This window comes from Hylobates moloch, unplaced genomic scaffold (genome assembly GCF_009828535.3).
Source record: "Hylobates moloch isolate HMO894 unplaced genomic scaffold, HMol_V3 SCAFFOLD_7, whole genome shotgun sequence".
Taxonomy (NCBI): domain Eukaryota; kingdom Metazoa; phylum Chordata; class Mammalia; order Primates; family Hylobatidae; genus Hylobates; species Hylobates moloch.
The window spans coordinates 99,141,450-99,152,799 of NW_026652282.1; the positions used below are offsets into that span (position 1 = coordinate 99,141,450).

Sequence of the window (11,350 nt, forward strand, 5' to 3'; positions counted from 1 at the left end):
AAATCAATTTTAGAACTAACAGCAGCTGTACCAGCTGTTCTCAATCTTTCTGGTCTCAGTACTCTTTTACACTCGTAAAATTTTTTGAGGACACGAAAGAGGTTTTGTTCATGTAGATTATATCTATTGATATTTACTGCATTCAAAATGAAATAGGAGAATATTTTTATATACAAGCATGTATAAACTCATATTCTATTACCTGACTGATCAACTATGTCATTATGCATTCTTTAGCCTCTGGAAAACTCCACTATACATTTGCGGGGAAATGAGAGTGAGACAGGCAAATGACGTCTTAGTATTGTGATGAAAATGATTTTGACCTTGTGAACCCTCTGAAATGGTCTCAGGGACACCAGTGTGCCTAGACCACATTTTGAGAATTTTTGTACTAGTAAGTTATGACCACACTTTGAAAAACACTAATCTAGAAAAAGCCCAAGCTGATTACAGACAAACTGAACAAAGTAAATCCAATTAGCTAAATTTCGTTTCCCTATGTGTTTTCCTTTTGTTCTTCCCGAGTGAGAATGGTATTATGGTTAATTCCATAATGATTTCATATAAGATAATTAGTCTAAGCCAATCCATGCATGAAATTCCCCTAGCAACTGGGCCAGGGGCAGTCATATCTCCTAAGTTGACTCCATCAGACTGAAAAAAAGGATTTCAATTCCATGGTTGGGGAGAGGTTTTCTCTCTCTGGGTCTTAACTAGAGATGATACTGGCAACACAGGTTTACAAAGCTATTGCAAATGGAATGTGAAGAAAAAGAGAACCCTAGGTGTTTGAGGACATTTAGCTAATTATACCATGCCTGAGTCTTCTTTTACCTCCAAGAAGGCATTGAAGATTTGTGAGAAAACACATTTCCTTATTGTTAAAATTTGGGTTTTTTTGCTTCTTGTAGTAAAAGGCATCCAATACACTGAGGATTTAAAGAAACCTTATGAAATACCCCATCCTGATTTTTGCTGAGTTTCAGAGTATTTTGAAGGACAAGTTGTATATGACTCTATCTAGCACAGAACCAGCAAGTTGGTAGTTGGTGTAATTAATGAGAGATTTGCAACAGGAAGTTGTACCTCAGAGGATAGGTGCTAGGATTTCAAAGAGAAGCTACCCTTTCCCTATGAGTACTCTCTCATTTCCACCTTTGTGGCCACAGAAACTGTATTTTATTAGGGCAGGCCCTCATTTCTTTATAGCCTTCCACTCATTTTACAAAGACCTGTTCCTATGACTCTGCTCAGATGTTGCTTCTTTACACCCACCATAGCCTCAAGCACAATACAGTGTAAGTACCTATCTCTCCAATTAGACTGAGCTCATGATGGCAGGAATTGTTTTATTCATCTGTGTAGCCTTAAGACTTTTCATTGACTGATACGAAATAGGTTCACAATAAATTTGTGTTGAAAGAATAAATGAATGGTAATGAAATATGCTTTTGTAATGCGGGGGTCAGCAAACTACAGCCTGTGGACCAAATGTGGTATGGCTCATGAGCTAAGAATGGCCTTCACATTTTTAAATGGTTGAAAGAAGTCAAAAGAAGAATATTGTGTAATACATGAAAATTACATGAAATTCAAATCCCAGTGTCTATAAATAAAGTTTTATTGAAACACATCCACACTCATTCATTTACATATTGTCTGTGTCTGCCTTCACACTGCAACAGCAGAGTTGAGTAGTTGTGATGAAGACCATATGGCCCACAAAGATTAAAATATTTACTGGCTCTTTACAGAAAGTTTGCCAAGCCCTGTTGTAATATCCCCTCTTTTTTTCTGTCGATAAATGTATGGCCTTCATTCTCACTTTTTTAATTTGGTCTTTTTTTCTCTTAATCACATTGCCAAATAACACATAGAAGGTAAAGATGCATTTGACAAAGCTTTGATAATACTTGATAACACATGATTAGTAAGGAACACTAAATGTAAATAGAGATGAAATATCCACTATGAGATATGAATTATTCAAATTAGGTTCATTGATGAAATAAATGTTTTAATTGTCTGGCATCACTATTGCTTAATTATGCAAACATCTGATTTGATCATGTCAATATTCAGTATTTTTTAAACTGACAAATGCCCAACACATTACCTAATTGTTGAACTTCACTTACTACACATTACAAAATTGCATCCTAAATATTGCATTGATGTATTTTGTATCAGAAGTTAATGCATTGGTGTATTAGAATGTATTTCATACCAGAAAATGATGTATTGATGTATCAGAACATACTTTATATAGTATATACAAAAATAATGCTGATTTTTAAATAATTGTGTATAAACAATATACTCATAATTGGCAATAGTTATCTTGATATGTGGAAGACGATGACTGTTTTCTTCCTTCTTATACTTTTCAATTTTTCTATATTTTGCATTTTCATAAATACCAGAAGTTTTAAACACCGAATTATTTGACCAATTTAAAATAAGATTCCCCATCTCTAAGAACTTGCTTTGTATTTATTTTTCTTCCTGCCTACTCACAAAGCTGTTTGATGTGCAAAGGACTAAACCTGTGGTTGTGTGGCTGAAAATGCAAAACACAAGGAAAGGCATAGGAGCTAAGAATAAAATTAGAGGCACAGCCAACTTTCTACACAAGAATGTTTGCTTACTATTCTTGTGGGAGGAAAACACGCAAAGGCCCTTGAAATGAGAAAATAAAAGGTCACATGGTGGAACCAATTAAATAAGACACTACTTAATTGCCCTGTGGTGCACCCTGTCATGGGCTAATATGGAATTATTTTAGCAACTCCCAAAGAAATATTACATATGTATGTATTTAAGTATGTATGTATATTTTAGTCTCTAAAGTAATTTTGGAAAGGAAAGAGTTTCAGGTCATAATTTCACTTTTCAGGGCAAGTACTGATTATCAGATGAATTTTCTAAAAATTATAGAAATAGGCAAATTCTTTCTTCATTTTTCATATTCCAGTAATCTTGACCAAGAAGGAAAATCACAAACCTTTTGAGATTTAGTGAATTCTATAACTCCTCTTTCAAGTAGGCTAAGAACTTGAGAGCAAATATGAGAAATGCTTATAAAGCCAACTAATAACTGGCAGGTATTTTTTCATAAATAAAAATAGTTAATTCACTGTAAAGCAAAATGTGTAATAATTTTCCGGCTGTTAGAATTGTTTAGTAATAGCACCTACGGTAAAGTGTGAAATAAATTGCTATTCTAAATAACATACATAGATGCAGAAAAGCTATGTTGTCAAAAAGAAGTGGATATGTATGTTTTGTGTTATTCCCTGTGGCAGACTGCTAGAAGATCACCAGCCCCATTTCTTCTTCTTTCTGGGCACACAGCTTTCTGATATTTTCTAGTTTTCTTTGTGTTTCTATGTAGCCACAGAGCTGACTTCTGGCCACTAGAATGTGGGTACAGGTGATGTGGGTAGAGGTAATGTATGCCTCTTTCAAGCCTGACCACTATAGCCCTCCCACCTGCAATCCTCCATTTTTTTCTTCTGACTGACCGGAGAGGACTCTGAGAACCTAAAAGGGGGAGGCCACAAGATGGAAAGAACATTTGCTGCTTGGAGAAGAGCCATCTGATCAGGCATGCCCCCATGCCTGATCGTTGTTTCTGAATTATCAATCTGTCTTATATACTCCTTGTATTAGTCCATTTTCACATGGCTATGAAGAAATATCCAAGACTGGATAGTTTATAAAGAAAAAAGAGGTTTAATGGACTCACAGTTCCACACCGCTGGGGAGGCCTCGCAATCATGGCAGAAGGTGAAGGGGGAGCAAAGGCATGTCTTGCATGGTGGCAGGCAAGAGAGCGTGTGCAGAGGAACTGCCCTTTATAAAACCATCAGATCTCATGAGACTTATTCACTATCACGAGAACAGCATGGGAAAAACCCATCTCCATGATTCAATTACCTCCCACCGGGTCCCTATGGGAGCTACAATTCAAGATGAGATTTGGATGGAGACACTGTCAAACCATATAATGCCTCCATTTTTAGACAGGTGTTAACTATGTGCAAATGGCTGAATTCACTCTGCTTATAAGTAGAGAACTGATACCATTGACCAGCTGCTCTGACTTAAGAACAATAATGCTCAAGAAGGATTTTCAAATTCATACCAAGCTTTTCCTAATATTCAAACGTACCGCTATTGAGAAAATTATTTCCTTAATTATTTAACTCAAGATAGAGGCAGTGACATCTGAACTGCTAATTACCTAATGGTAAAGAAATTTGGAGACTCACTAGTTGTGTTAACATAGCCCTAAATTTTTGGCTCAGATTTAATCTGATCATCTGCAGATAAAGTAGAGAAGATCACAACATGATGCTAATATAATTCTCAAATAATTTTCACAGAAACATTTTTCCTTTGGGATCCCAGGTCAAGACAAATCTCTAAGGTAATTTTATACAATCCCTTCTCATCAGGCAAGATGGATCCTCTTGAAGATCAGGGAGACTAAACTCAGAATTGTAACTGCTCTTCTGGTTTAGACGTGGCTGGCAATTCTTCTGTGGTGATGAAAAGCCAGTTAGCATCTTCCATAATCTAATTCCCCAAACACAACCAGCAATGAGTTTTGATGAATAAGGTTAGATTTTGTCAAATTCTTTTTTCCTTGAATAAAAAGGCATAAATATTCACTCATCCAAGCTGCTCAGAGCTGTAAATTCTGATCACATTTTGCCATGCCAAAAATATAGATATTTAATCAAAGGAAGTCAAATCAGACAGTAATGGGATGTCTCAGACCAAAATGACATTAAATGTTTTTATTGAACAAAAAAAAGATAAAACATGGAAGTTGAATTTACTGAGCAAAAGCAGCTCTCCAGGTGAAGCTGCTATACTTTGTGCTAAATAACCTTATGAACTGAGTATACAGAATACATATAATATGCAAGTTACCTCAACAGCAAAGGAGAAGGAGTAGAATACAGTTTTTGAAGATAAAATCTGGTCAAGTGACAAATTTTGTTGCTCAAAATTTCTAGCCCTTATCCACCTAAATTCTGTATGGTTCTACATATATGCATTCAGTATGTGCATACTGAATTCCCATTTTAATGGAAGCTGCTTTTTGGAAGAATTCTTTTTAATTTCACATTTCTTTGATGTGCCACTCAATTTTTAAAAATATTATATTTGACATATGTGTATGTGTGTATGTGTATGTATGTATACACACTTTAAAAACACCAAACCCTTGTTTATAAGTAGAGAGTTCATGCTGCTTTTTAAATTATTAGTGAATTTAAGCTACTTCTCCTGTGTGTCTAAGAAACTTTGTGTTCTCAATGCACCCACACAGTCAAGTGGGTTGACAGATATGTCAAAAATACTTTATGAAAAGAGGGAGGTAGCTCATGCGAGTTGGCAACCTTTTGTGTATTGTTTCCTGTTCAGGCAGGCTGCCTCCCTTTGACATCTTACAGTCAAAGATGAAAGGAAAACTTTTTACTTGAAGCCTAGTGAGCACAGTTGTATATTTACTATAATCCACCTTCAACTTGGCTTATTGGGTTTACTAATGTAAGATGACAAATACCTTACACCCAATACACAGCATTTAAAAAGTACTGAAGAAACATTTTATAGACAATACTTCTTTCATATGTTAAACATCAGCTTCTATGGGATACATTTCCAGAATGGTTGTCTTACCACTTTATAAACATTCTAGGCCAAACAAAGAGCACAAATAACATCAATGTTGTCTTTTTTCCAATATCTGTATCAATTACCAGAGGCTAATCCTAACATACATAATACTTAAGGGGGAAAAAGAAGAGAATTTATGACACATTGCAAAGATAGAACTACAGCATCTTAGTTGTAGAGATGATCTTAAGGTGCAGAAAGAGGGGACTCTCTAGAAGGTGATGGTGTGGTTTCTTCTGGTGGAAAAACTGTGAGTGTGCAAGCACGAATGCCGCCAAGGGATTCTGGGAGATCAAAAACCTTATGCCATTCATCTTTATCTGGATCATATTTCTGCACTATCTCTACCATACAACGATTATTCCAAGAATACCCCCCAACCACATAGATTTTATTTTCGAAGACAGCGACCCCAACATCACTCTGCCCTCTTAACATGGCAGCAATTGGGGTCCACTGGTCAAGGATAGGTGAATAGTATTCACAGCTTAGGACATCATCATAATCACTTGTTCCTCTGAAGTGATTGCCACCAATGACGTAGAGCCTTTCTCCCACTGTACACATGCAATGCAGACCTCTGACAGTGGTCATTGGCGCCTTCTGGATCCATTTGTCAGTATCAGGGTCAAAGCACATGAGCTCCTTTTGGAAAGTATCATGAGTAATTCCTCCTAAAGAATGAAAACAATAGTTTTGAAGTAAATAGATTATAGAAATGCAAAAGTAATTAAAGGAGCTCTGTCACAGGTAACTTTTAGTCACATATTATGACATATAGCTTATCAATACTGTTCTTAGGACTGTCTTCCCTCTGTAAATACATTCTCTGGATTAAAAGTGAAGAAAATAGCATTTTCATCTTCTTAAAGAACAAAACAATTACTTTTTTTGCAATCACTTACATTATTGCAATGACTTTCTCAAATGGAGATCCATGGTATTTAAAAGGCTTTGCTGAAGGAAAATATATTTTGATCACTGATAGAGTTGGGTCTGTAGTAAATTCCAACTACAAAGCATCGTTCACTACTTACTGCCTTTTAGTGGGTACCCTCTGGGTGTTGAGCACTGGGCTAGAGCACATTAAATTCCAGGTGCCCATTTCCTCACTTGTCACAAAACAATATCTACTCTAGTTATTGCATCAAGATTGTGACTCTGAAGTGAGATATTTATCAAAATGCTTTGAAAAAGTTGAAAGTCTTGCACAAGTGTAAAAGCTTATAAGAATATTCAGAATTGTTTATGTTTATAGAGTTTTCTGTGGGCAGAGTGAGGGTGGATAATGTCATCTGTTATCAGAATGCATATTTAAAAATCTAAAGAATTAGAATGCTGAATATATATGGAATTTTATACATGCACCAATTTGCTGTTAATCTAATTTAGTCTGTATCATCTACAAAGTGTACTCTTAGATCACATATAAACCAGTCTCTACAATGAAAGTATTAAACTATACCTTCTAAAGACAAGGGAGAGAAGTAAGCTAATCTTTAGTCAAATCATTCAAAGCTTTACTGTCAAGTGGCCAGATGTCAATCACTATCACTGTTTCCTTCTGCTTTTTAAAAATATTTTCCTTGTGCTTTACAGAATTCCCAGAAAGCAAAAGAGTGTTCATTGTTTTGAAAATCAGCTATAGTTTCTAACCACTCTTGATTGGGAAGGTCATTTCTGCAATATACACCAGTTGTGCCAAAGCACCACTAAAACAATTCAGGTGTCATTTTTCTCAGAGGAGTTGGAGCTCTCATTATAATGGTACAGCAGCTGCCCACATAAAATAGATAGATGGTGTAAATCATTGATTAATGGGAGCATATTTATTACCTGGATGGCTCTTCCAATATAAGACATTCTGTAGTTGCTCATGAATTTAACACCAGAAACCTGCCAATCATATACTACAGGCCTTTCATTGATACTTATTGATTACAGATTTCATAAGGCAGTGGTCAATCAGGCCACAAATAGCACCTTTACACCCTTGGTCTCTAGCAATGTAACTGCTGGCCTGGCACTGGCAGGCCTTCAAATGGGGAAGAATTGTCCCAGGCAGAGTGTGTCAGGGCCAAATGATAATAACCTGACTAACAAAGTTAAATGTCAATACCAGAGGTGGTCATTACATTAAAGTGAGACTTCTTCCTAAATTCTACCGGAGAACGAAAGCAGAAAATGCATTAAAAAAAGAAAGAAATTCTACAGTAGGTTGATTTAAACACCAACAATTTGAGAATGAAAGTTGCTACTGGGACACTGTGAACAAACTATATCCATTTCAGAATTTTTTAACAGAAAAATATATCTTAATGTGCATAAAATACAGATAATCAGCACAGAAATATTTATGCAATGACACCATAGTAGAATCCCCTTATAATGCTAAGGAAGAAGGAAACCCACATTGTGGGCTATACTGAAAGAGAGAATGAACATTATTATGTACTACTATGCATATTGGAAGCACGTTTTATGCATAGGAGAGCTTATATGTTATATAATGATACACTCCTTCAAATAGTTTAGCTAAATCTGAAATAAAATGAATTAATTGTTGCTACAGAAACTATGAATGGTGTTTATTAGAATACAGAGCATGGGGACTGGAAAGCAAAATTTGAATGCTTTCCAATTTCTTCTAAGTTATACCTTACAACAAGATTGGTTTACTAGTACTCTTATCAATTTACAGAATGCCCAAGGCATTCATATGCAAATACACACAAAAATAGTTTCTAAAATCAACATAAATTATATTTTGATTCTCCATTTTTCTGGATTTTTTTTTTTTTTTTTGAGATGGAGTCTCGCTCTTTCACCCAGGCTGGAGTACAGTGGCGCGATCTCGGCTCACTGCAACCTCCATCTTCCGGGTTCAAGAGATTCTCCTGCCTCAGCCTCCCAAGTAGCTGGGATTACAGACGTGCACCACCACATCCAGTTAATTTTCATATTTTTAATAGAGACAGGGTTTCACCATGTTGGCCCGCCTGGTCTCAAACTCCTGACGCCTGAATTATTATTATTACTACCACTATATGGAAAGATAACCATATAGTTAAAAGCTTATATATTATATTGTGTTCATAGATACTTGTTTACCTGAAATATACATCACTCCTCCATACACAGTTCCAGCATGGCCATAGTGGGGCTCACTCATTTTGGCAACATAGGTCCATTCATTTGTTCTTGGATTGTAACATTCTACTGTGGCTGTTAAAAAAAAAAAAAAAAGAAAAGAAAATTATTTTTAACTTCAAATTTAGCAATTAATTATTTTTCTCTTAAGTGGAACAGTAATAATATCCAAACACTTGAAACATATCTATTATAGCTATGATAGATATGTGTAAGACTTTGGGGGGAGCTCTTATAGTAATTATTGAGACTATATTAATAATATAAACCATTAGTACATGTTACATTAGACTAGACAGTGTAAGAATCTAACAAATTTCTGTCATTGCACAAATCATTAATATTTATTCTGTAATCTGCTTACATATTTATAATTTGACATTTCTGCATTTTCTTTGCTCTAAAAACATAGGAAGAAAGGAAGAAAAAAATCAAAAGAAATGAAAAACTCCTCAATTCTGGGTCCCCATGTTGATAGAAACAAACGTTAATACATAAGAAGCAAACTTTTATATTGAGAATGAAAATATACACACTTCTTCGCTTATGTTCTGAAGCCCACTGCTTTAATTCATATACAGACTACAAAATGGTCATTGATAATAATTTCTCTACATTTATACTTTAAAGCTAATAGTTTGTATATACCCACCATCATTGTAGCCAGTACTACTCTTAACCTGAAGATGGTTGGCAGCATAATATAAAGATCTTTATCAAGAATACTTCCTGTCTGTAATATATTTATCATCTTTTAACATAATGTATTTTGGAGAAGTGACTTCAACTCACTTAAGTATCTTTCAATCAGTCTGTTATAACCTCAAGAACAGAACAATGTCACCAAGAAAGATGGAAAATGTAATCACTTTTTAAAAGGCAGAAAAGCTATTAAGAGAACTCATCAAAAGCAGGAGGTCTAGATTGACTTGAAAAGTTCATATTATTTATTGCAGACACTGCCAACTGCTAATCCAATTTCTTGCGTCCCCCAACCCTACTTTTTTAAACTAACAGAACCACAACACTGCTTAGGGAAGCACTGCACCAAGATAAAAACGAAATTTAATTTAGCAGGTTCCCTTGAAGCTTTGGTCCACCATATGATATAGCTCTGGGCAGTGACAGGTAAGCAGAAGTTTATTGAGTAGGACATTGATCGAGCCACTGGAATCAGGTTTAGCTACTTGCAACCAAATGCAATCCTGATGAATCAACCTTTGAATGAGATTCTCTACTTAAAAATTGATAGACCGCTAGCAAGACTAATAAAGAAGAAAAGAGAGAAGAATCAAATAGATGCAATAAAAAATGAAAAAGGGGATATCACCACCGATCCCACAGAAATACAATCTACCATCAGAGAATACTACAAACACCTCTATGCAAATAAACTAGAAAATCTAGAAGAAATGGATAAATTCCTCGACAAATACATCCTCCCAAGACTAAACCAGGAAGAAGTTGAATCTCTGAATAGACCAATAACAGGTTCTGAAATTGTGGCAATAATCAATAGCTTACCAACCTAAAAGAGTCCAGGACCTGATGGATTCACAGCCGAATTCTACCAGAGGTACAAGGAGGAACTGGTACCATTCCTTCTGAAACTATTCCAATCGATAGAAAAAGAGGGAATCCTCCCTAACACATTTTATGAAGCCAGCATCGTCCTGATACCAAAGCTTGGCAGAGACATAACCAAAAAAGAGAATTTCAGACCAACATCCTTGATGAACATTGATGCAAAAATCCTCAGTAAAATACTGGCAAACCGAATCCAGCAGCACATCAAAAAGCTTATACACCATGATCAAGTGGGCTTCATCCCTGGGATGCAAGGCTGGTTCAACATATGCAAATCAATAAATGTAATCCAGCATATAAACAGAACCAAAGACAAAAACCACATGATTATCTCAATAGATGCAGAAAAGGCCTTTGACAAAATTCAACAACCCTTCATGCTAAAAACTCTCAATAAATTAGGTATTGATGGGATGTATCTCAAAATAATAGGAGCTATCTATGACAAACCCACAGCCAATATCATACTGAATGGGCAAAAACTGGAAGCATTCCCTTTGAAAACTGGCACAAGACAGGGATGCCCTCTCTCACCACTCCTATTCAACACAGTGCTGGAAGTTCTGGCCAGAGCAATCAGGCAGGAGAAGGAAATAAAGGGTATTCAATTAGGAAAAGAGGAAGTCAAATTGTCCCTGTTTGCAGATGACATGATTGTATATCTAGAAAACCCCATTGTCTCAGCCCAAAATCTCCTTAAGCTAATTAGCAACTTCAGCAAAGTCTCAGGATACAAAATCAATGTACAAAAATCACAAGCATTCTTGTACACCAATCACAGACAAACAGAGAGCCAAATCATGAGTGAACTCCCATTCACAATTGCTTCAAAGAGAATAAAATACCTAGGAATCCAACTTACAAGGGATGTGAAGGACCTCTTCAAGGAGAACTACAAACCACTGCTCAATGAAAT

General features: G+C 35.8%; 1 protein-coding gene across 5 annotated transcripts in view; it reads right to left on the bottom strand.

The window, feature by feature from the left end:
• Positions 1-4,793: 4,793 nt before the first annotated feature.
• KLHL13 (kelch like family member 13) overlaps positions 4,794-11,350 on the bottom strand; it is a 234,818-nt gene continuing 228,261 nt past the window's right edge. For 3 of the 5 annotated variants that reach the window (XM_058441794.1, XM_032757506.2, XM_058441795.1), the window contains 2 exons: positions 8,809-8,922; positions 4,800-6,371 (listed from right to left, as the gene is read on the bottom strand). In XM_058441794.1, coding sequence (XP_058297777.1) covers positions 5,884-6,371; positions 8,809-8,922 — 602 coding nt within the window. In that variant the 3' untranslated portion in view covers positions 4,800-5,883. Of the gene's footprint in view, positions 6,372-8,808; positions 8,923-11,350 lie in introns of all 5 variants that reach the window. The other 2 variants (XM_032757505.2, XM_058441793.1) reach the window with 1 other exon arrangement.